At 37.0% G+C, this 27,695-nt stretch overlaps 1 protein-coding gene across 1 annotated transcript in view; it reads left to right on the forward strand.

The window, feature by feature from the left end:
* Window positions 1-27,695, forward strand: part of LOC107568082 (protein FAM69A) — a 35,865-nt gene that overhangs the window by 689 nt on the left and 7,481 nt on the right. Inside the window, exon 2 of the mRNA XM_016253922.1 lies at window positions 26,498-26,632. Coding sequence (XP_016109408.1) covers window positions 26,498-26,632 — 135 coding nt within the window. The remainder of the gene's footprint in view (window positions 1-26,497; window positions 26,633-27,695) is intronic.

The raw sequence follows: 27,695 nt of genomic DNA on the forward strand, positions 1-27,695 counted from the left end.
CAGAGAAATCTTCTTATTTATGGAAATAATTCCTCCATTTACTCTTGAGATTAATCCCCTTCACTGGATGAAGTTAAACTGGGTCTGTGGTGTCATGGCAGCCTGCAGCCCTGCACAACTCCACAACAGAACTAAGGAGCTTACACAGAAGCCAGGTGTAGAGCAGACATGTGAAATATTTTAATATTTTGCATGTAAAAGTACGGTGGCCGAGAGAGCTCAACGCGCTGCAACTTAAGAAAACACATGCAAATTGAAAAAACACCAGCAAATTAAGAAAACATCTTCATCAGTTTGACAACACACGCGCTGCAAATCCTCACAACACATGCAAATCAGCGCGTTGAGCTCTCTCGGCCACCGTATAAAAGGGTTAATCATTGTTTATGATTTATATGAAAACGAGAGGCATTCATATAAACATTTAAAATGGCAAACTAAATTTGAAAGCCATTCATTCACATGACCAAATGGCTTTAAATATGGAATTCCTGGAATGTCAAATGTAAAGATCACCTTGTGTGAAAAAATATAGTAACAACTGACCCATATATTAATATAGATTTAAAATATGAACCACCAAGGTTGATATTTTAGGGTTATTATACACAATGTAATTAAGATAATAAAGAATAAGAGAGATCTAGAACCTTGTACTCTGCAAAAGCTGATCAGTGAGCATATAATATATTATATACACACTACCGTTCAAAAGTTTGGGATCAGTAAGATTTGTAATGTTTTTTTAAGTCTCTTCTGCTCATCATGGCTGCATTTATTTGATCAGAAATACAGAAAAAAACTGTAATATTGTGAAATATTATTGCAATTTAAAATAATGGTTTTCTATTTTAATATATTTAAAATATAATTTATTTCTGTGATGCAAAGCTCAATTTTCAGCATCATTACTCCAGTCTTCATGATCCTTCAGAAATCATTTTAATATGCTGATTTATTATCAATATTGGAAACAGTTTTGCTGTTAATATTTTTTTGGAACCTGTGATACTTTTTTAGTATTCTTTGATGAATAAAAAAGTTAAAAAGAACAGCATTTGTTCAAAATAGAAATATTTTCTAAATTACCTAATTATTTCTTAATAAACAGGAGTTGAGCTTTGATGTACATTTTTAAGAACAGAAAATTTTTCAGAAATTAAAGGCAAAAATGCCACCAAGCACGCACATTTTTAATGTCACTAATAAATCACATCACTAGGCAAAGAGTACAAATATGCACAGGTAAAATTATAATATATACATAATAATAAAAAGAAAACACTCCAACAAACTCAAAACTTTAGTCTTCCATGGTGCTTTATAATGTAATATATAGGGTCCGTCTTATTTAAAATGTATTATAGCAGAGTGAATATTGTATTATGTATTATGATTGTGCATTATATGTAGAGGTAGATTTGATTTCAAATCAACAGCCATACTTGTTCAAAGTTTATTTCAATTAAAGTCAGAGTAAACTGGAAGTTGCAACCGCCTTTACTTCAGTATTGTAACATATTTTGACAAAAGATTATGAAGACAAACAATTTTTTTCTGTGGATTAACTTGCATGATGTAATTGTTTACCACAATAATGTGTGCTAACAAAGTTAATTTTGATTTCATGCTGACTTTAATTGAAACTGAATTTCATTATTTGACAAATGGATGACACTGTTTTTATATTATTAGAAAAGAATGGCCTTTAAAAAAATAAAAAGTTATTTAAAAGTAAATAAACACTTAATAAAAAGTAGGTGTTGAAACGTTTATTTCTGATAGTGCTTACAAGAATGATGAATGTTGTACTGCACATGAAGTGAAGTGAAATGACATGGAATGGAGATTCTCGTAACTCACTTGGCAGCCACACTTCACAGCTGTATACCAAAAACAAGAAAATTAAGGTGTGAGTGGTCGAGCAAATCACATCTGACGGAATCGTCAAGTCAAGTCTGCTTTATTGTCAATTCTTCCACATGTACAGCACATACACACAGAGAATTGAAATTGCGTTACTCTCAGACCCTTGGGTGCATACAGATAACATAAATACAGATTAAATACAAAATACAAAATACAACTATACAAATATACAAATAAGGTAAAATGTAAAAAAATATATATAAAGCACAAGCGCACTCTCCTGAAGTCAACAACAATCTCCTTCGTCTTCTCCACATTCAGAGAGAGATTGTTGTCACTGCACCACCCGGCCAGGCGGCTCACCTCGCTCCTGTAGTTTGTCTCATCTCTGTTGCACATGATGAATTGACTTGAGCTCAGTGCTGACAGTGCCAGAGCTGGTGTTTCCATGTGTCTAGAAAGCACCAAGCTGTTTCAGCAGAATGGTTCATAAGAACATCAGGGAGCATGTGGCATCAGATTCACGTGGTATTGATAGACCGTTGATTTGTGGACTTTGAAAATGTCTCTTTTCTTTGAGTTGATTACAATTTTACTTCTGTAACGTAAGACGTTTTTGAACAAAACAGGCTATTAAAAAAATCTATGGCAAATTGATTAATTGCATTTTTTTACGAGAATTAAACCAAGTCTGAATTGCAGTTCACCATGGAGGACTGCTTTCCTCCTGTAAGGCATTTTGAGGAGGCTTTTTAAAAGTTTGAAGATTGGCGGCAGGTCAGATTAACCCTCAAAAACTTTTCAACATATCCCAAAGTTTATGGTAACATTTGACAACTCAAGATTTTAGAAAGGCTGTATTACTTAAAGTAGCCTATAGTAGGCCTGTCACGATAACAACTTTTTGTTGTGCGATATATTACCCCAGAAATAATTGCGATAAGCGATATTGTCATTTTTAAGACCATTTTATGCCACTGATTATATAATCATAATAATGCAAGAAGGCCTACACCCTTCCAAATGACAACACACTTTTAATTCTTAAGAATATTTAGATCATGGAAATTAAGTATCAAAATATTAGATACCTTAAAATACCTGAATAAATAGTAAATAAACATTTTCTAACAAAAAGTGCAAAGTAACAAGTAGAAAAAAAATACACAAATTTATGGAGATTTTTCCATCTATAGATTTCCCCATGACCTTCTATTCTCTGTAAATTAAGGGTGCACACTATTGCTGAAAAACACAATCACTACTTAGCAGTCAGATGTATGTATGCACAAAGGCACAGATCCCTAAATGAGGCCATATCTGCAGATAAAACTCGCACCTTATGACACACCACGTTATGTACGAGAAGCTGCAAAAGACACAAGCGCAAGTGGAATGTACAAAACATGGTGACATTAATTTTTAAGTAAATATAATGGGGCTGAATGATTAATTGCATTTGCGATAATATCGCGATATGAGAAAACGCGATTTTTCAATTGCAGAGGCTGCGATTACACGGTCACGTGTCGCGAGAGTGAAGAGGTGTGTTCCCCTTGAAGATCGATCGGTGTATGACATCAAAGTACGACGAAAAAAAGCATAAGGAGACGTCCCTGGGAATGGGAGATGGATCAGTTTGTGAAAGTGAAGAGAAAAGCCATAGCTGAAGCCGCACAGACAGGTGCTGTTCATTTAAAAGCTAAATGCATAAAATATTACGAGGCATATCTTGCTCTCGGCTTCACTCACCGTGTCTATACCAGACGCTACAGTTGTTGCGACAAAGCGATAGTTGCAAATCATTTTAACTTTGTGTCAGTACGTCATAAATAGAACAAGGCATTAGTTTAATGTCGCGTCGCATCCAGTGTACACAGCGTCACTGATTATAATGGTTCTACTGTATTTTGCCGCTCGCTTGCTAAAATTTTCATAAAAGCAGCTATTATATAATATCCATTTCTGATGTCGCCAATAATTAGAGATGCACTGAAATTTCGGCTGCCGAAAATTAGTTCACCGCTCAGGATTCACTTTCACGTGTTGTGACGCTCTGCTTGTTATCCCGCTCTATGCGTGTGCGCGCTTCGCTCAGTCGCTCACGGCCCATGTGAGTGCTCCACTCATATACCGTTCATGCTCATCGGAATAGCAAAGTCCACTCAAAAATCAAGCTGACAGGAAACATCGATGTAGTACAGTATTGTTTCTGTTTGCAATAGCCCTACTGTGCTGTAACAAGGTGTGGTAAATGGGCAACTCTGGTAACGCTGCCCTCTCATTCATTGATCTGCTAACCATTATGCTCACGTGTCCTCTGATAATAATAATAGCTTTCTAGGATTAAACATTATTTGGATAATTGGTAAAAAAAAAAAATCTTAATAGCCCTACTGTGTGTTAGATCTACCTGAAAAATTAAAAAGTAATTTATTTCATTTGTAGGCCTACCGTTATTTTTTATTTGTGCTATCATTAGTCATTTCTTTATTTTATTATTAACTGCTTAGCCTCCTTGTCATTTTTTTATTGAATTCAAAGTTTTAAATCAAGCTATCTCGTGCTACTGCAACAAAATTACCCAGCTGTAAAATAAAAAATACACTGAGTGAGCAAAACTTTGTTTAATTACCATTATAACTAGCTATCTCACAATGTTTACATATGAATAAAAGCCTACATTAAAATCTGTCAGCCCTAACCTGTATATTGCGCGATAAGTCGATATATTGATTATTGCGACAGGCCTCGCCTATAGGCCCATTCTGACCAACAGACAATAACATTGTTTATTATTGTAAGTGTGTGCTGCCAGCACCTGTCAAAGGGGGCGCGAGCATCAGTTAATTCAGAGACATTCCCTTGAATGGAGATAATCTGACTCCCACTGCTAGTTGACATTTAGAACAGAGTATCAGTCACGCTTATTGACAGTGTAAGATGATTTACGGTTAGCCATGTCGGAAATCCAACCACGGATTGGCATGCTATCTCAGAAACAGGCTCAGTCATCACATTGAATCAGGTAAACTGGTTATATATTTATGTTTCAGTATAATTACGCATGCTATACCAGGGGTGGTTCTAAACCTTTTAGGTGGGTTTAAGCCTGCCTATCTGTCACCTTAGCACCCCAAAACTATCTTAACGATCAGGCCAGTGCTGCTTCCTCAAGAAAGTTTTTCATTCTCACGTGTTTTAAGTCTTGTCAGTTTAAACATTAAAGTAATTTTAAGCCATTTAAGTCCAAGACAACACTTGGGCTTATACTACATAAGTAGTATACTGGCATGTATACTACATCATTTTGTGTCCGTTTCGTGGTTTCGTGTGGACGCGATATTTCTTGAGCTGAGGGAAAAAAAAGATCGGATTGGGAAAGCTCTGGCTTCGTGTGGATGTAGCCTTAGTTAACTGAATGTAGAATTATAAAAAAAAAGCATTTTCGTTACTTGAAATAAAATAAATGTTAACTGATTTAAAATAAAATACTACTTTTATTTTAGCTAGTTGCCAAGGCAACATCTCTTTTCCTTTTAGTCTAACGTAAAGTACTAAAATAACTCAAACTAACTATAGAGACATAGTAAAAAAACAAGAACTAACTAAAACATAATATAAAAATAAAATCTAATTCAAGATACAGTATTAACAAAAAAATATAATAGTATATCTGTGATACTACAATAACACTGGTGTGAACCGGGCCTTAAAACAATGCTTAAAACTGCCTACAGTCTTGGTGAAGTCAGAGCAAGTTATTACATTTCAATGAAAGATTACTTTAACCTCAGTGATTTATTACATTGGCATAGCTTTTGGGTGACATCTGCACAAGGACACTAAAGTACTCTAGGATTTCAGTGCTAGCAATTACATTTACCCTCTTTTTTAGATCATCTAAGTATAGGGTGTGGAACATTTGTTTTGCAAATGTGAGCAGAGATAGATGAGCATGAAGAGAATCCACTTTAAATCCACTTCACACTAAAATAACAAGTGTTTGTCTTCAAGTGTTCTTCTTAGCATTGTGTCTGGCAGACTAGCTGTGAATACACTCTTAAAAATAAAGGTGCTTCAAACGGTTCTTCACAGCGATGCCATAGAAGAACCATTTTTGGTTCCACAAAGAGCCATTCAGTTAAAGGTTCTTTAAAGAACCATTGCTTTCTTACCTTTTTATAATCTGAAGAACCTTCTTTCGCCCCCAAAGAACCTTTTGTAAAACAGAAAGGTTCTTCAGATGTTAAAGGTTCTTTATGGAACCATTTAGACAAAAAGGTTCTTCTATGGCATCGGGAAGCACCTTTATTTTTAAGAGTGTAGGGCTGTCAGATTGATTTCTGAAAATTAACCCAGGGCTACATTATGTGTGAAATAACTTCTCCTGAGATAATTGTTCAGGGCTGAAGCTGCTTGTAAGCCAAATCGGTTAATTAAGCTGTTTCAGCAGCCAGACTGCAGTTTTCTGAACTTTTTTTTTTTCGCACTGAATAGTGCTTGCAAAGGTTAAGAGGAAATGTTATTCATAGTACTGTGGAGAAGGGCTGGTCGTAGATTTGCACCTCTATACACACAACCCTCATAGTCCTCAATGACTTATCCGTTCCATAAAACACAGCATAGTGAGATTTGGCTGCAAGGAGTAGGGCTGGACGATATGGCCAAAATTTATATCACGATATATTTCTTAATTTCGGTCGATACGATATAATTCCGATACCGATATGAACTATTAAAAAAAGCCTCATAAAAACGGCCAAGAACGGCCACAACAGATGTCTGTACTTACAAACTTATGAAAAATGTATTTGCCAACTCTATGAAACCTACTCCTATAAAACTATATAATATTTTAGGGAAAAAAATGCCGCAAATAAATAAATGTTCACCTTTTATTGGTATTTAGCCTTCATACAAACAAGAAATGTGAAATCACTGTCAAATAAATCTGACTCAAGCTTTTTATTTCAGATAAATGCTGATCTTTGGATCTTTCTGTTCAAAGAATCCTGAAAAAAAATGTACTCAACTGTTTTAAACATTGATAATCAGCAAATTAAAATGATTGCTGAAGGATCATGTGACACTGAAGACTGGAGTAATGATGCTGAAAATTTAGAACATGCTCCGAGTTGCTTCAGAAAACAAAGAAATAGAGCAACAACAAAAGCATGTTGCTGGAAATGGGTTTATAATTGAAAATGCAAACTGCTTGTCTGCCAGCAGGAGGCGCTGTGGAACTAGCGGTTTCTCCAGTAATAGCTGTAAACAAAGCAGCTCCGCTCATGAACGCGACTTTATCAGATAAAAATGCCATCTAAATTATTCTGAAGACAGTCGGTTCCCTTCAGAGATACATTCATATAAAACACCCGCAACGCATTTTGATTTTGACACGTGCAGTGCTCATGTTTATTCAACGAAGTCAAATGCCACAAATAAATCAATGTATGGGAAACACTGGTAATGTATATCGAAATATCGGAAAGTGTTTAAAAATCATATCACCGTTATTGAAAAAAAATTATATCACGATACATATTGATATTGAATTATTGTCCAGCCCTAACAAGGAGTGTAGTCTGAAACAAGCTCCATTGTAGGGCTGAACAATTTTGTAAAATCTAATTGCGATTTTTTTTTTTTACCAATATTGCGATTGAATATGCAATTATTTTTTTAAAGCTCTTTATGTTCTGTATTATTCAACAAAGACAAGCTATAAATCATTGTATAGTATGCCCAACACACTGTTAGATAGATTAAACATAAATGTTATTTTCTGTAGGCCAGGCCTATATGTTATGATGAAATTAGGTGATGCATAAATTGATATGAATGACATTTTTATTTAACAACTACAATCACAGTACATTGACTGATTTGTTGAACTTACAACCTTGTAAGCATGTAATAATTATGTTTAAATAAGCCTGGTGTAAACATTAATATGAAAGTCAGTAACAAATCGCACAAACTAAAGTAGATTGCAGAAATATAAAAACAAATCTGTTGCAACACACCAGAAGGGTTTGGATCCATTTGCAGTTTATTAAGAATAGTCAGACAATACAGGGTCAAATACCGGCAAGGCAGAACAGTAGAGACAAGGCAGAATCGTGAACCAGGCATGAGATCGGGTGGCTAGTGAACAGAGTCCAGGTGAAACAATCCAAGTCGGGGCAGGCAGATAACCATCGGCGAATCAGGAAACAGTCCCAGATCAAAGCACAGAAAACAAACACGGGTATAACGCTCGGAAATGACAGCTGGGGCAAATCAAGACTTCGCAAGGAGTTCGTGAAATGGTGTGGCTTATATGTGTGTGTGTAAATGAGATGCAGGTGTGATTGTGTAATCAGACCCAGGTAAGAGGGATGATGGGAAATGGAGTCCGAATGGAAGATCGCTAATACTCTGGGGACAGTTCCCTCTGGTGGTGCGGAGGAGGCGGTACGGGAGCCTCCTCTGTAACAACCACACTACTTTAGGTAATTCAAAGTCACTGTAATAAATATGTAAACATGTGCACTGCACTTTTTAAACACTGTCTGTTAAACTTTTTTGGTTGCGCCCCCCTTTAAACCAATAAAAAAAATCTGACCCCCTTTCCCGAATCCCCATCCCACCTCAGACTACCAAATAATTTCACTAAATATTATGAAAAATTTATACTTTTTTAATTTAAAAAACCTACAGGGAAAAAAACACCTGCATCACTTGAAACAAAATTTTTTTGTGGGTTTCATGCTGTCCGCTAAGGCATAGGACACACACAGGCTTTCCTCACCAACGACATTAAACACCGTGTCTACACTGGACGCGAGCGGCAAAATACAGTAGAACCATTATCATCAGTGACGCGGTGTACACTGGATGTGGCGCGACAAGACAAAACCCGACATTAAACTGATGCCTTGTTCTATTTATGTCATACTGACACAAAGTTTAAATGATTTGCAACGGTCACTTTGTCGCGTTCAGTGTAGAGCTGTTGCGGCGCGACGCGACAACTGTAGTGTATAGACACGGTGAGTGAAGCCGAGAGCAAGATATGCCTCGTCATATTTTCTGCATTTAGCTTTTAAATGACCAGCACCTGCCTGGGTCTGTGCGACTTCATCTATGGCTTTTCTCTTCCCTTTCACAAACCAATCCATCTCCCATTCTAAGTTACGTCCTTTGGCTGTTTACTGTTTTATTTATTTTCTTTTTCTGCTGATGCGCTCGACTTGAAGCAGTGCTGCTTAGACCTATGGGTGTGTCATCAAAGCACTGCGAGAGCTATAAGAGAGCGCAGACATCTCCTTATGCTTTCTCTCGCCGTACTTTGATGTCATACACTGATCTGATCTTCAAGTCGAACACACCTCTTTACTCTCGCGTGTCACGTGACCGTGTAATCGCAGCCTCTGCGATTGAAAAATCGCGTTATTTCATATCGCGATATTATCGCAAATGCAATTAATCGTTCAGCCCTACTCCATTGTGACATTTGTACTGGAATTTTGGCATTGTTCTCAGTTTATAGCCTCAGTCACATTCATTCATCTCATCATGATCACACACATCTGGATGGAGTTTTTCTTGGAGAATTTCCTGGATCTCTTCTGTTCGAGTTCATATGCATATGATTTGAAGCTACAATATGTAGCAACTAACTTAACCTTTTCAGAAGTAGATTAAGATGTTTTCAATGTGGTGATATAGGTTGTTTAGTAAGGGTGCTCCGATTGATCGGCTACCGATCACAATCGGCCGATAATCGATTTAGGATGATTGATCGGCGGCCTCTAAAAAGGCAGATCTCATAAAATCTCAAGCTGATGACGCGCCTGCCGTGAAAGGTTTGGCTCGACATGCAGTGGCACCGTCTCAGTCTCTGTCCGGCGTGGATGAAATAAGTATTATTATAAGTGCTTCATATTTCTTCATTAAATAACTTATAAAGTAATTTGAAAAAGTTTCTGTGAGACATAATTTCACAAACAGCGTGAGCGAATCACCGTGCGCGCTCTCTTTCTCAAAATGCAAATGGCTTCAAATCACACTATAAGTGAGCTGCACGTTGCACAGTTGACACAGGAATTGTCACTTGCACTATCGAGGCAGTGGCATCGAGGCATCCTCACTAAAGTTTATAAATTGCATTTTTAATTCTTGCCAGTGTTTAAACCATTCATCGCTCGCGTGCTCTCCTGGAGACCGTGCGCTCATACACACTCACAGCGCACACACATAACACCAGGTTCACTTTACTTTGTTTGCAGTGTGTATGTGGTGTGTATTTTTTCCGCGCTCATGTTACCAGATTAAAGCATTCACACTGCACACACGCTTGCGGTCCGGCAGTGCGTTCCAGGAGCGGTGCGTCTGCAGCAGCGCAGAGATCGTTTCAGCACCACCGAGTCTATTTTTTGCTGCGCCTCACGCACTGAATTAATGTGACAGCGCATTGTTTGCGGTAAATATGAACATGCATTGATACAAAAATGTAGTAATTATATCATAAATGCATAGAATTAAAGTCTACTGTGTTTCACAGTCAACATATAGGCTATGGCTTTTTGGCTAGGTTTAAAGGAAAAGAGCACTTTTAGTTAAACAAGGCAATAATTTTAAAGTTCTTTATAATTAGTAATTTAATCATTTATAGTTCCGCAGAATTGCTTGTAATAAAGATTTAAATGCAAAAGAAAAGGCAGTAGAGCTGACTGTTTCTGTCAATGGTAAGTTTTAATTTAGAATGTTTGTGATAACGTAAGAAAAGTAGTTAAAATGTTTTGCTTTAGCAACTTACTATATACATCTAGAAGTAAATGCAAAAATAAAAAGTATTGAATAATTGATGAAAGATTGTATTACTGTACTGTGTAAAAAAAATAATCACAATTTTGAAAAAGCCTTTTAAGTAACAATGTTTGGATCTAAAATCAAAATAATGGATAAATGTTGTGTTTGTGGTAAACAGCCGTAGATCAGCAGCAGACTCCTGTGTGAAAGCACAGTCCGTGCTGCTTCTGTACCACACATATGGACTACATACGCACTGCAAACAGAGTATGTGTGAACGTCACATACAGCTCACAAAATCAGGCTTGCACAGTGTAAGCTATTGTGCAACAATAACACGATTGTGAAAACAAAAATACAGTGCATGATCAAACATTTATGTGAGATAGTTATAGATTTTTGAAAAATATCTAAAAAAACTCCACCCCTCAAATGAAAAAAAAATAAAAAATCTTCTCACAAGAATCACCTAAGAGAGAAATTCATTTTCAAAAATGAAATTCAGGCCATGAATAAATGCCTAAAAATCTTGATTGGATCATCACTATAAATAATTCTACATGATAAAAAGAAGGCTTTAAAAAGATCGGTATCGGTGATCGGATCGGCAGATACTGCTTTCTGTGATCGGCCTCAAAAATCCTGATCGGAGCACCCCTATTGTTTAGTACAAAGGGCATCAGACCTCCAGGTTGGGAGGCTTACACAGTGTCTGAACTTAATTACATGACATACTTTTGTTGTTGACTCTGTAAATAAGAAGAAAACGGCTTTGTCTGGTATTAAACTGCTTCATCTAGTATTACAGATATCAGAAATATCAAGTCCTGTTGGAGCCATAACTTTATGGGCAATGTTCTGTCATAGAACTACACGATTAATCAAATTATAACCGAAATCGCAGTTGCCTAGTGCCATTATCAAATTGCTGCAATTTATTTAAATAAATATATACCAGATTGTAGGGCTGCACGACAGGGAGCCAGGGGGTGGCCAGGGGCCACTCAAAACTACAGTTTTTGTCGTTTTTTTTTCTTGACAAGAAATGCATTTATTAAGATGTGGAACCACCATATCTCTTTATGACCCCATCAAATTGGAGAATTTTCAGACATGCAATTCAGCTTCACCTCAGTGTCAGGTACGAGACAAACGAGTGCGGAAAAGCTACAGCAGCCAAATGAGCTTCAGTAGAACAACTGTGATTTGTGGTCTGATGAGATGTTGTTAGACTATATGTCAGTAAAACACACTTTCCAGTCCCATCAGATGTTTTACTGTGCTCACGGCGCACACTCTTCAACAGTACGCAAATATGTGGGGCATGCTCTATATCACTTCATCATAAATATCCCGCAAAAGAAACTATGAGCATGCATACCTAGTTCTGTCGTCAGCTAAGTCATGGAATGACCAAAAAGGCGATTAAAGCTGCAGATTGTGCATGTATACGCAGCACACAAGAAAGTCTCTCAAATGCATGTACTAAAATATATTCTGCAATTCAAGATCACAATATAAGGCACAAGCTGATATGTATTTTTTATTTGTAATTTAATGCACAGATAAATGTCAGCACAGTGCACTTCTACTAGAAAATATGCTAAAATGAAACCATTTAAATGCATAAAATAACTAATTTTATATTCTGGCATTTATGTCTACTGTTGACTTCCGGCCTTTTTCACATTTTTATCACTATCTGCATGTCTCATCCATGAGTATGCAATGTTGGAGAGCAAGCATTTAGGAGTTTTGAGAAGCTGACTGGGCAATAAAGCTATAGTGAGCCCCTTTATTAAAATACCTGGAGGTGAGGAATAATACAAAAATTGTCATATTCACTCAGTATTACTTGATCTAAATCACAAATATCTCAATTACAGTCAAGTAGAAATTAATTGTACTCAGTTGTGTTTTAGGCACTAAAACAGTCCAGTACATTATAGTCAAACACATTTTTATACTGAAATGAAGATTTCTGTGCCACCCCAGACTGGTTGCTGGCCCCTCCCTGGCCACCCCTATGAAAACATCCTGGCTCTGCCACTGCTGCACGATTAATCGAAATTAAATCGCAAAGGCGATAAATGGCGATTAGGCAGAAGCCTAGTGCCATTATCAAATTGCTGCAATTTAATTAAATAAATATATACCAGATTGTAGGGAATCCGTGTATCATTCGATCTTTCGTTTTTTTATTTAAAATTGAAAGTAGAAAAATTTGAAAACGGCTCATTTTTCGTGTGTTTTTTTTTTCCGAAAAACGAGAATTCAGCTTAAATTTTTGTTTTTCGTTCTTGGGTGGAAAAATTAATAAACAGCTTGAATATTCAATTTCTACACGTGGGCGGGAATTAAACACCCCTTTCTGCTGATTGGTCAGCCGAAGATCAAACCGTGCCGCCTTCAGTTCTTCCGCAGTATCACGCAGCAGAATAATAGTCCTCCACTGCTGCAGTTGTACGGATTAATAACCCATTTTATTGCAACTACATTTCATAGTTTTCTCATCAAACAAACAGGCTAATGAATAGCTCGACACAACTCATACCGGGGCAGAGTCTAGACAGGGCTTTCTTCTGTGTAGACCAGCGGTTCTTAAAGTGATAGGGGGTCCGAGAAATAATTTGCTATAGCCTAAAGTATTTCCAGACTGTAAAGTCACTTTTTTATCATTATACATAGGCCTACTGTGATTTATTCCAAAGTGACATATGATGCATTTAATGTAAAATAATCTAAATGAAGCCTTTTAAAAGATGAGTATTCCCTGTGGTTCAAAAACGAAAATACGAAAAAGGAGCCGTTTTCTAATTTTTCTACTTTCAATATTAAATAAAAAAACGAATGATCGAATGATACACGGATTGTAGGGCTGCACGATTAATCGAAATTTAAATCGCAAAGGCGATAAATCGCGATTAGGCAGAAGCTGCAATTGTCATGCGTATCTTTCAGTTAAGCACGGTTCTGTGATCAGTAGTAAATCTCAATCCGAAGGCCAGAGGGCGCTCTCGCGCGGAAACTCCAAATACACCCCGCAAAAAAACGAAAATACGAAAAAGGAGCCGTTTTCTAATTTTTCTACTTTCAATATTAAATAAAAAAACGAATGATCGAATGATACACGGATTGTAGGGCTGCACGATTAATCGAAATTTAAATCACAAAGGCGATAAATCGCGATTAGGCAGAAGCTGCAATTGTCATGCGTATCTTTCAGTTAAGCACGGTTCTGTGATCAGTAGTAAATCTCAATCCGAAGGCCAGAGGGCGCTCTCGCGCGGAAACTCCAAATACACCCCGCAGAAGAAATCCAGGAAATCCCTATAGCGGTTGCTGAATAAACAGAGAAGCTTACTGAGAAGCTACGAAACCGCTTTCATAATTGCAGAACGATTTCTTCGATTTCATTATCGCGTGATTATATCGTCTGCGATTATGAACGCGATTTTGCATAGCTTGTCAGTGAACTATGGCTCTGTGTAGTAAATACTGCTCCATCTGAAAGCATGTGATGGAGATTTACTACTAATCACAGAACCGGCTTTACTGACAAGATGCGCATGACAATCGCATTCGATTAATCGTGCACCCCCTACCAGATTGACACATTTTTAGGTGAACGGCTCATGATCAGTGGTTTTCAGTGGCTCCGAGTACCTCAGTTCACACACAGTAGACGCTGTTCCACACAAACGCCGTCTTTGCGTCTGATTTGAATTTGGGTTGTTAATAATATACATTTAGGAGTGTAACGTGTTAACCATCAAAACTTAAAATGAAAAGAGCCTATAAATCAGATGTTGCCAGCAAAAGATAAGCCAATGTAAAAGCTACTATTAGTATTATTATTATACAGTCATATTGAGATCACATAACAAAATTTGGGGCGTATATATTGTATATGTATATATATATATATATATATATATACATGTTTTTTTCCCTTTTAAAGAGGAATGTCTGAAGAACAAATAATGTTGAAACTTGAAATATATCTTGTTTTCTTCTATCAAAGCAATTGTATAGAACAGGGTGCCCAAACTCGGTCCTGGAGGGCCGGTGTCCTGCAGAGTTTAGCTCCAACTTGCCTCAACACACCTGCCTTCAAGTTTCTAGTATGCCTAGTAAGAGCTTGATTAGCTGGTTCAGGTGTGTTTAATTGGGGTTGGAGCTAAACTCTTCAGGACACCGGCCCTCCAGGACCGAGTTTGGGCACCCTGGTATATAACATACATGAGTATCATAGCTGTTTACAAAGTGGCCCACATTTGGTTTTTAGACCACCGAAAATGTGTACAATTTAACAATTTATACTTGGAGCCACATTGAGATCCCAGTATCTCTGAAAATGAACCATATAGGGCCTTTAACAATTAACATACCATAAGAAAAGTTTGATAAGAACCAATATTTAAAAGAATATTAATATATTTGAACTTTCACCATTGTCATATAATGCAACAAATTTAGCTAAAGTCAACAGATTTACTAATAGACCTACCAATATCTGTATTAAAATAAAATAACGTTGCTGCCATCTTTTTAAAGTAATTTTTAACACCCTCTAATTTGGCTCCAAATCTCAGGTGAAAATTGTCATTTAAATTGTCTTAACAAAATAGTTTATTACTCAGTAAATATTTATCCGTGAGATATAATATTTTGGCTTTCTTCTTCAATTGTGTGTTTATTTCCCCAGAAAAATATATTATGTAAATCAAAATTTTTAGCCAGGGACCTCTGGTAGAGTTGACACAGCCTGGCCCATTTAGAGTCTTGTTTTAAGAGCGGTATGTCTTGGATCATGGCTAGGTATTAAACGTAATTATCTGTAATCATTTAATTGTACTTCCAGTTGTACTTTGATAGCACCTGCTGGTGGAATATCCAAATAGCAAAATCACAGACTGAGTTTAGACGTTGATTGAGAAAAGTCATCTCAGACGTCTAAAGCGCAATGGCCTATTTCTAACAAATGTAGTACATCAACCTTTGCTCTGCTTCATTTACATGGACCTGTACTACATACAGTACACCCACAGTTTGTGTGTATATGCCCATTGATAGTGCAAGAACTTCCACCCACGGTCACCCTATATGAAATTGTCATAAGATGTAGCACATGGCCCTGCACCTAATGCAAATATGAAAATAGAGCCCTTAAACACCTACCACAGTATCTGGTCATTTGTGTTTCAAAGTGGAAAAAAGTGAAAACTAACCCCCAATATCACGGTTTGCATTTTAAAGGTACAATATGTAAGTTTTTGCCACTAGAGGTCGCATTTTCAAAACAATAACAAAGGCGAAGTTTGATGACGCTATGAAGGAGGATATTCACGGATGAGGTAATGAATTAATTTTTTTATTACCTGTAGGGTTGCAAAATTCCGTGAATTTTCAAGACTGGAAACTTTCCATGGGAATTAATGGGAATAAACGGGAAATTTGCAAAATTGCAGGAACTGGGGACTTAAATGTAGTTGATAAAAAATCTTGCAGCATAATCTTGGTTAAAACAACCTGATTTAATGCAATTTCAGTTTAATTTCTACCCTACACATTGCTCAATCGCATGCACATAGCACACTGCTTACTGCAGGGCTGTTGAGGCCACACCCCCTACATGCACTTTGCTTTCCTCCATAACATGCACAGATCATTTCTTAAAGGGGTCATATGATGCTGCTAAAAAGAACATTATTTTGTGTATTTGGTGTAATGAAATGTCTTTATGCGGTTTAAAGTTCCTCACCATACTGTTGATGCCGTGTCCGGCCGGAGTGACCAGACAAAAACATTAAAACCCATTACAAACGAGGCATTTGTTGCATCCAGTGGGGACATAATTACTGATTATAATGACTTATACTGTCTTTTTTTGCGTGTTGCGTTGCATCGTAAAAATAAAACCCTGTCTGCATTTGTGATCTGAGAAATAACAAACAACAAGTGCTACTCCACACTGCCCAAAGCTCGCGTTTGAATCATCAGTGGCAAATGATAAAAGAAAACATACTTACGTGAGTCAGAACTGCCTTTTAGTCTAACGTTACTCTCCCAGGATCAGTAAACAGTCTTCCATAAAATGTGCCGGCGATCCACAGCACTAAGTTGTAGTATTCCCTCAGCGACCAGCACAGATCAGCTCTAGGCATGACGAAGCAGATATCGTCCGCTTTTGGAAGACCAAACAAAGTAGTTTCGCTTTCACAACGAAAAACATGGTGGCCTAGCGTGAGCGGAAGCCGCGGCCTAGCGTGAACTGAGGCCGGGCTAGAGTGAGCAGAGGCGGCGGGGTCGAGAACGGCGCGCCCGGCGGATTCGACGAAGGAGCGGCAACCACATGTGACGACCCCGGGCTGGACTTATTTCTAACAAATGTAGTACATCAACCTTTGCTCTGCTTCATTTACATGGACCTGTACTACATACAGTACACCCACAGTTTGTGTGTATATGCCCATAGATAGTGCAAGAACTTCCACCCACGGTCACCCTAGCATGAAATTGTCATAAGATGTAGCACATGGCCCTGCACCTAATGCAAATATGAAAATAGAGCCCTTAAACACCTACCACAGTATCTGGTCATTTGTGTTTCAAAGTGGAAAAAAGTGAAAACTAACCCCCAATATCACGGTTTGCATTTTAAAGGTACAATATGTAAGTTTTTGCCACTAGAGGTCGCATTTTCAAAACAATAACAAAGGCGAAGTTTGATGATGCTATGAAGGAGGATATTCACGGATGAGGTAATGAATTAATTTTTTTATTACCTGTAGGGTTGCAAAATTCCGTGAATTTTCAAGACTGGAAACTTTCCATGGGAATTAATGGGAATAAACGGGAAATTTGCAAAATTGCAGGAACTGGGGACTTAAATGTAGTTGATAAAAAATCTTGCAGCATAATCTTGGTTAAAACAACCTGATTTAATGCAATTTCAGTTTAATTTCTACCCTACACATTGCTCAATCGCATGCACATAGCACACTGCTTACTGCAGGGCTGTTGAGGCCACACCCCCTACATGCACTTTGCTTTCCTCCATAACATGCACAGATCATTTCTTAAAGGGGTCATATGATGCTGCTAAAAAGAACATTATTTTGTGTATTTGGTGTAATGAAATGTCTTTATGCGGTTTAAAGTTCCTCACCATACTGTTGATGCCGTGTCCGGCCGGAGTGACCAGACAAAAACATTAAAACCCATTACAAACGAGGCATTTGTTGCATCCAGTGGGGACATAATTACTGATTATAATGACTTATACTGTCTTTTTTTGCGTGTTGCGTTGCATCGTAAAAATAAAACCCTGTCTGCATTTGTGATCTGAGAAATAACAAACAACAAGTGCTACTCCACACTGCCCAAAGCTCGCGTTTGAATCATCAGTGGCAAATGATAAAAGAAAACATACTTACGTGAGTCAGAACTGCCTTTTAGTCTAACGTTACTCTCCCAGGATCAGTAAACAGTCTTCCATAAAATGTGCCGGCGATCCACAGCACTAAGTTGTAGTATTCCCTCAGCGACCAGCACAGATCAGCTCTAGGCATGACGAAGCAGATATCGTCCGCTTTTGGAAGACCAAACAAAGTAGTTTCGCTTTCACAACGAAAAACACAGCAGCCTAGCGTGAGCAAAAGTCACGCGAAGCCGGGCAAGAGTGAGCTGAGGCGGCGGGGTCGAGAACGACGGTCCCGGCGAAGGAGCGGTGAAAACGGTGAAAGCCGATCCGGCGATCCACAGCACTAAGTTGATGTATTTCCTCAGCGACCAGCATGGATCAGCTCTAGGCATGACGAAGTGGATATCGTCCTCTTTTGGAAGACCAAACAAAGTAGTTTCGCTTTCACAAACCGGCCCTCCAGGACCGAGTTTGGGCACCCTGGTATATAACATACATGAGTATCATAGCTGTTTACAAAGTGGCCCACATTTGGTTTTTAGACCACCGAAAATGTGTACAATTTAACAATTTATACTTGGAGCCACATTGAGATCCCAGTATCTCTGAAAATGAACCATATAGGGCCTTTAACAATTAACATACCATAAGAAAAGTTTGATAAGAACCAATATTTAAAAGAATATTAATATATTTGAACTTTCACCATTGTCATATAATGCAACAAATTTAGCTAAAGTCAACAGATTTACTAATAGACCTACCAATATCTGTATTAAAATAAAATAACGTTGCTGCCATCTTTTTAAAGTAATTTTTAACACCCTCTAATTTGGCTCCAAATCTCAGGTGAAAATTGTCATTTAAATTGTCTTAACAAAATAGTTTATTACTCAGTAAATATTTATCCGTGAGATATAATATTTTGGCTTTCTTCTTCAATTGTGTGTTTATTTCCCCAGAAAAATATATTATGTAAATCAAAATTTTTAGCCAGGGACCTCTGGTAGAGTTGACACAGCCTGGCCCATTTAGAGTCTTGTTTTAAGAGCGGTATGTCTTGGATCATGGCTAGGTATTAAACGTAATTATCTGTAATCATTTAATTGTACTTCCAGTTGTACTTTGATAGCACCTGCTGGTGGAATATCCAAATAGCAAAATCACAGACTGAGTTTAGACGTTGATTGAGAAAAGTCATCTCAGACGTCTAAAGCGCAATGGCCTATTTCTAACAAATGTAGTACATCAACCTTTGCTCTGCTTCATTTACATGGACCTGTACTACATACAGTACACCCACAGTTTGTGTGTATATGCCCATAGATAGTGCAAGAACTTCCACCCACGGTCACCCTAGCATGAAATTGTCATAAGATGTAGCACATGGCCCTGCACCTAATGCAAATATGAAAATAGAGCCCTTAAACACCTACCACAGTATCTGGTCATTTGTGTTTCAAAGTGGAAAAAAGTGAAAACTAACCCCCAATATCACGGTTTGCATTTTAAAGGTACAATATGTAAGTTTTTGCCACTAGAGGTCGCATTTTCAAAACAATAACAAAGGCGAAGTTTGATGATGCTATGAAGGAGGATATTCACGGATGAGGTAATGAATTAATTTTTTTATTACCTGTAGGGTTGCAAAATTCCGTGAATTTTCAAGACTGGAAACTTTCCATGGGAATTAATGGGAATAAACGGGAAATTTGCAAAATTGCAGGAACTGGGGACTTAAATGTAGTTGATAAAAAATCTTGCAGCATAATCTTGGTTAAAACAACCTGATTTAATGCAATTTCAGTTTAATTTCTACCCTACACATTGCTCAATCGCATGCACATAGCACACTGCTTACTGCAGGGCTGTTGAGGCCACACCCCCTACATGCACTTTGCTTTCCTCCATAACATGCACAGATCATTTCTTAAAGGGGTCATATGATGCTGCTAAAAAGAACATTATTTTGTGTATTTGGTGTAATGAAATGTCTTTATGCGGTTTAAAGTTCCTCACCATACTGTTGATGCCGTGTCCGGCCGGAGTGACCAGACAAAAACATTAAAACCCATTACAAACGAGGCATTTGTTGCATCCAGTGGGGACATAATTACTGATTATAATGACTTATACTGTCTTTTTTTGCGTGTTGCGTTGCATCGTAAAAATAAAACCCTGTCTGCATTTGTGATCTGAGAAATAACAAACAACAAGTGCTACTCCACACTGCCCAAAGCTCGCGTTTGAATCATCAGTGGCAAATGATAAAAGAAAACATACTTACGTGAGTCAGAACTGCCTTTTAGTCTAACGTTACTCTCCCAGGATCAGTAAACAGTCTTCCATAAAATGTGCCGGCGATCCACAGCACTAAGTTGTAGTATTCCCTCAGCGACCAGCACAGATCAGCTCTAGGCATGACGAAGCAGATATCGTCCGCTTTTGGAAGACCAAACAAAGTAGTTTCGCTTTCACAACGAAAAACACAGCAGCCTAGCGTGAGCAAAAGTCACGCGAAGCCGGGCAAGAGTGAGCTGAGGCGGCGGGGTCGAGAACGACGGTCCCGGCGAAGGAGCGGTGAAAACGGTGAAAGCCGATCCGGCGATCCACAGCACTAAGTTGATGTATTTCCTCAGCGACCAGCATGGATCAGCTCTAGGCATGACGAAGTGGATATCGTCCTCTTTTGGAAGACCAAACAAAGTAGTTTCGCTTTCACAACTAAGCACACAGCGTCTTCAGGACATGGCGGCGGCGGCGGCAACAATACTACAGCGAGAATAAAAGTTACGCCGCCTTTCTTTGCGTGAACATTTGAGCGGCGTTATGCAACTCTTCCCACATAGTGAGGTAGATATGTGGTGGCGTGTTCGAACGAGACGTTTTGGGGGGTGGGGCTGACTCTTAACTTTTATAAAGAATATCTCTTTGGATTGGAGACTTTAGTCTTTGCAAATTTACAGATCTTCTTTATGCACCAAGAGCTTGTAACACTCCAAAGAGAAAGGAAAAAATGAAATCGCATCATATGACCCCTTTAAATCCTGCACATAAAGCATCAACATGTCCATCTTGGTAAGTATTCATGTAAATTACATGAATATTACAAAAAAAAATTTTAAACTTACTTGTGCTGTGTGTAATATACTGTGCAACTAAATTAAGCTATTACATTGTAAAAACAAATACACTGACTGAACAAACCATCGACTGGAACAAACGTTTAGGTGAGATAATAATAAAACAGAAGTCTAAAAATGCCCCTCCCCCCACACAATCCCCTCTAGTCACCTAAAGGGGCGGCCACACTGCACTTTTCGTTCCATTGACTTCCATTAATACGCATGCGAATGCGTAAGACCGGAAACGCAAGCTCATGCTAAAAACGCATTTCGCTGTGTTCCAAAGTTCAAGTTTGGTGAACTCTGACCTGCGAATTCGCATCACGTGAAGGCGTGTGACCAGTAGAAGATTGATACCTCACTGCGTGACCTCTCTGTACAGAAATTGAAAAATAGAGGAAGCGCTCATTTTAGCCGTAGCGCAGCGTCCTATTTTATATAATACATCTTCAATGGAAACATGAACAGACGATAGAGAGAGAAAGAGAGTACAATATAATTACTAAAGACAAGTATTATTATTAAATTACATAATGTTGTTCGTTATTTTATATTTATATTTTCAGAATCATTTTAAAATTAATTTTGCACACCTCAAGAACTTATAAAATGACCTATTTAAAGGGAAAAACCTACAGCACATAAAGCACAGCACTTAAAAATTTAATATATATATGTACAGTCAAACCAAAATTTATTCAGACACCTTGAACATTTCATTCATTAATAGTTTATTCACTATAGTTTAAAAAAATGGTAAGAAAATATGACAGAGCCGAAAGTACTCCTTGTGGCGATCCTCATCGAGCCGAAGCTCCTGAATTAAAGAATGGAACTCTCCCCGCTCATTCCAAGTCCGTAGAATAGGGTGAACCCACAGCCTTCTCCTTTCCAGATGCTATTGACGCCGTCGCAAAAGACACAGTACAAGCACATGGGAATCCATGTTGTGATAACTGAGGGGAAACCTTGGCATGTGATGTCATATCCTGCTCCCGCCCATATTCGCAGCGGCGTCCGAAAATTTTTTACACGTTCAAATTCTAGTGTGACCGCCCCTTAGGAGGGGGATTCCCCTCCATTTTCTCTGAAGCCACACTTGCTGCATTTGAGCCCAAAGACTACATCTAAGTTTTGATAATCTAAATATTTTTGTTCTATGGGATTCAAGTTTAACTAGTAAATGGCAAAAAGTGTTTTTACAGTAGCTAGCTAGCCAGTAAAATCAAGATATGAAAAATCTAAGCGAGTTAGCACTATTTCATTGACAATTTATGAGGTATGAACTAGCTCAAGCTGTGATGCTCTTTCTGCTAGCCAGTTTTCTGTTATCATACAGAAGTACAGTACTGGTCAAAAGTTTGGAAACATTATTATTTTAATGTTTTAAACATTGCATATCTTTTCATCATCAAACCTTCATTTATTTGATCAAAAATACAGAACAAAACAGTAATATTGCACAGTATTACTGGTACTACAATTTAAAATAATGGTTTTCTGTTTTAATATACTTTAAAATATAATGTTTTTCTGTGATGCAGAGCTGAATTTTGAACATCATTACTCTAGTCTTCAGTGTCACGTGATTCTTCAGAAATCATTCTAATAATCTTATTTATAAACAATTTTGGAAACCGTTGTGCTTTCAAAATTCAGCATCACAGATTCCACCCAAAAAATCCCAAAATTTTTTACACGTTCAAATTCTAGTGTGACCGCCCCTTAGGAGGGGGATTCCCCTCCATTTTCTCTGAAGCCACACTTGCTGCATTTGAGCCCAAAGACTACATCTAAGTTTTGATAATCTAAATATTTTTGTTCTATGGGATTCAAGTTTAACTAGTAAATGGCAAAAAGTGTTTTTACAGTAGCTAGCTAGCCAGTAAAATCAAGATATGAAAAATCTAAGCGAGTTAGCACTATTTCATTGACAATTTATGAGGTATGAACTAGCTCAAGCTGTGATGCTCTTTCTGCTAGCCAGTTTTCTGTTATCATACAGAAGTACAGTACTGGTCAAAAGTTTGGAAACATTATTATTTTAATGTTTTAAACATTGCATATCTTTTCATCATCAAACCTTCATTTATTTGATCAAAAATACAGAACAAAACAGTAATATTGCACAGTATTACTGGTACTACAATTTAAAATAATGGTTTTCTGTTTTAATATACTTTAAAATATAATGTTTTTCTGTGATGCAGAGCTGAATTTTGAACATCATTACTCTAGTCTTCAGTGTCACGTGATTCTTCAGAAATCATTCTAATAATCTTATTTATAAACAATTTTGGAAACCGTTGTGCTTTCAAAATTCAGCATCACAGATTCCACCCAAAAAATCCCAAATTGTCATTTTTTAAATTTGTATTAGTTTGCATGCATGTGAGCCTATGATCAAACAAAATGTTTCAATTTATGTTTGTATATGATAGTTTTATAAATTTCCCAAAATTTTCAATTAATTTCCAAAACTTCCCTGTAAATTCCCATAAATTCCTGGCAAGTTTCAAACTTGGAATATTTCCAAAATTCCCCAGACAAAGTTTCTGGAAAATTTCCGGAAATTTCCTGGAAATTTTCCGCCCCTTTGCAACCCTAATTACCTGTACCTTCCATAGTTATTCAAACAGCGAATAAATTATACCGAGAATGCTAGCAAAGAACATTTACACTGTCAAAGAACATTATGACTGACTTAAGTCTAGTGTGAGTTTAGGCACTCTAAAAAAAAATCCCCTTATAATCAATAAAGCTGTCTATACACGGTTTTATGAATGAATCTCTTACATCATACGTACATCTGCGCTTTGTTGTTTATGATGAGAGAATTCGCGTGAGAGCTGAATTCAGTCAGCGAGCGCCGTGCACTGAACAAAAACTCATCTGAACACCTCTGATTGGCCATTGCATTCATACGCTCAACAGACTCATGTGTGATTGGTTATAATGCTGTAAAAATGCATAAAAAATCATGGCGCAACACTGAGCTGATCTAAATGTAATGCTGCGGTCAACAATTTTCATTTAATTTGCATTTTATTCGCAACAGCCGTAATAGTTTAGTTCATTATATATAGATCAGTGGTCATTGGGCGAATTCCAAACGGAAGTGAGCATCCTTATGCCCTACTCCCTTCGAAGGGCAGAGCCCTTGAAGTGTGTTCTTTGAAGGGTGTAGGGAATTACTGTCTCGTATAAGCGTTTGGAACTCCCTTGGCGAAGGGAATGACGGACCAAATGTTACCTTGACAACGCTGAGCCGAGCATGTGTGCCGCATTCAGCACTCCATCAGTTGTTGCAAATAAATATATTTCTTCTCATTATTATAATTTTATTCAAATGTTGTCTAATTGTGTCTTATTTACTATTAAGCTTTTTCAAACTAAACTTGCTTAAACTTGCTTACACTACCATCTTAAATAATATTTCTGACGAAAAATATTTTGTATTACATTAAAATAAAGACAAATTTAATTAGCCTATCCTACTTACATTTGTGTTGAAATCAACCACATCTTTGCTTTAAAATGCGTCGCAAGATTTCCTAACTGAAGATCACATGATCACAAACGGAAATCACTTCCGTGAAGTGACCATCGCATGTTCCCTTCGCTAACGGACTTCTGGAAGGGCCCTTCGCAAAAAAATTCAGAATGTTTAATTTATTCATAACATGATATAGTTAAGTAACACCATGACAAGTGAGCTATAATCACTTCCGTGAAGTGACCATCGCATGTTCCCTTTGCTAACGGCCTTCGCTGACTTCTGGAAGGGCCCTTCGCGAAGGGATTCAGTTGTTCACTTTCGTTTGGAACATCCCTACAAATGGCGTCCCCTTCCCGAAGTACCCTTCAAGGGTGCAAAAAAGCCGTTTGGAATTCGCCCAATTATTTAAAATTGGAATTTCTCAGGATTTACAAATCCTTGGGAACTTTTGGAATAACATAAATACACAACTGCATAAAATATATAACACTGTGCAAGTAGTTTTTGGATATTTTATTACAAAAATCTTACATATTGTACCTTTAAGAGATTTAATGAATACATAAAAGAACAAAATGACTGTAAGTATTGGTGTTTATTCTTTAAACTTAATCTGAAGATTTATCATGTTTTACAGCATTTGCAAAGTAATTAAATAATACATTTGACTAATTGTTGTGGAATATTTTCTACTTTAGCCAACAAATATGCCTTTTAATACACTTAAAGGGTTAGTTCACCCCAAAATGAAAATTTATTCAGCCCATAAATTACTTTACTTTACTTTTATTTTTAGTCATTTAGCAGACTCTTTTATCCAAAGCGACTTACAAATAAGAAAAAGTAATTAAAACTACAAGCTAAAACTCTATAAATACTATATATATATATATATATATATATATATATATACAGTGGGTACGGAAAGTATTCAGACCCCCTTACATTTTTCACTCTTTGTTATATTGCAGCCATTTGCTAAAATCATTTAAATTATTTTTTTCCCTCATTAATGTACACACAGCACCCCATATTGACAGAAAAACACAGAATTGTTGACATTTTTGCAGATTTATTAAAAAAGAAAAACTCACATTACCGTTGTTGTTGTTGTTATTTTTCAAGAAATTATTACTTTATTCAGCAATGATACTTAAACTGATCAAAAGTGACACTCAAGACTTTTACATTGTGCAGAAAAAAAATCTATTTTAAAAATGCTGTTCCTTTGAACTCTCTATTAAAGAATCCTGAAAAAAATGTATCATGGTTTCCACAAAAATATTAAGCAGCACGACTGTTTTAATTGATACTAACGATTAGCCAAATCGGTTGGGTTACAAGGTTTAAAATGGGGTTAGATTTTACTGTGTGAGATTTGTAGGTGTTAAAAGAATGACATAAAACAGAGATAGGTTTCAATAAAATGGTGTATTTACATAGTTCACATGAGACTTTAAAACAACACAAGCATACAGTCCGTTAACAAGGCCGTTAAAAGCATGCAGTCCATTGCACCATACCCTAAAACGGTCCAAGAAATTGCTGAAAAGTCCCAATGTGTGTGTCCACCAGTGTATATACAGTCCAAAAGAAGTGATAATCCAATTAGTTGCAAAGTTTTTTTCAGCCTCTTTTTCTGTTATGAAATTTTGACAGCGTAATAAACTATAAGTAAACACTTGACATTGGGTTCAATCAGGATTTGTGTTTACATTAAGACTGTGTTAAAGTTCACAGACCTGGGCTTATGTTTATTTTCTACTTCCTTTCCCTCAGGCTCGCCTGTCCTATATTCGAGTAAAGTATCTCTTTCTCACATGGCTTGCTGTGTTTGTGGGCAGTTGGGTTGTGTATGTGCAGTACTCAACTTACACTGAGCTGTGCAGAGGACGCGAATGCAAGAGCATCATTGTGAGTACAGCCCCCTTTGATGGTTGCTTTCATTTTCAGCTTCAGATTATGTAGCCTGATACATATTGGCCAATATGGAGTATTTAATTGTGTGGTTAATTTCCCAAATTTTTACATTAAGATGACCTTAAACATCATCTAATGCTCACTTAAAGTTAATATTTAAAAACATAATTTAATGATTTGATAATTTAACATGGTAAATGTAATCTTTATATGACTGATTTTAATTTTTAGTGTCTTAATTTCTATTAATTTAGACAAAATAGTATAGAATTTTAATATTTATGGATTTATGGATTATTTGCCAATACATGAAAATAAGAATCATTTTAATATTGGTGCATCCCTAATAATAGTACAGTGACATTAAAGGGGTATTAGTTCACTTAAAAAGAACAAACTCACCCTCATGTTGTTCTAAACACATTCCCCCCCCCCTTCTTCCATGGAAAGCAAAAGGACACATTTAACAGAATCGAAATAGGTCATACAATAGCTTTGTGAGCAATTCACAGATATTTGTATTATTATTCACTGAAAAGCTTCTACAGCTTAGCTCTCTATATTTGAATATAGTGCCTAAAGATTAAGAGAAGGTTGTTGCGTGTCATATGATGGTTTGTCATTTAAGAATATGTATATTGGCAAATGAGATTTGAGAGCTATAGTGAAGGGACTTTTTGTATGACACACAAAGCAGTGGTAGCACACAAAGCATTCCTGGTCCTGGGGACCCACTGCTCTGCACATTTTGTATCTCTCTTTTATCTGATACACTCAGTTCAGTTCATGGAACTCTCACCTAATGAGCTGGTGATCTAAATCAGGTGTGTAAAATAAGGGAGACATATAAAATTTGCAGAGCAGTGGATCCCCAGGACCAGGACTGAAAACCACTGCAGAAGACTTATGTGCTATATTCTATATGAATGAACCAATTATTGTATATGTCAGTGTAGTATATTTTACAAGAAAATACTATATTAGTCTTTCTACTTCAAATTTTAATTACATTTTTGTTAAATTTACTAGCAATTTCTGAGTAAAATTTGTTTTAAAG

This window comes from Sinocyclocheilus grahami, unplaced genomic scaffold (assembly GCF_001515645.1).
Source record: "Sinocyclocheilus grahami isolate Dianchi unplaced genomic scaffold, SAMN03320097.WGS_v1.1 scaffold1212.1, whole genome shotgun sequence".
NCBI classification, from domain to species: Eukaryota; Metazoa; Chordata; class Actinopteri; order Cypriniformes; family Cyprinidae; genus Sinocyclocheilus; species Sinocyclocheilus grahami.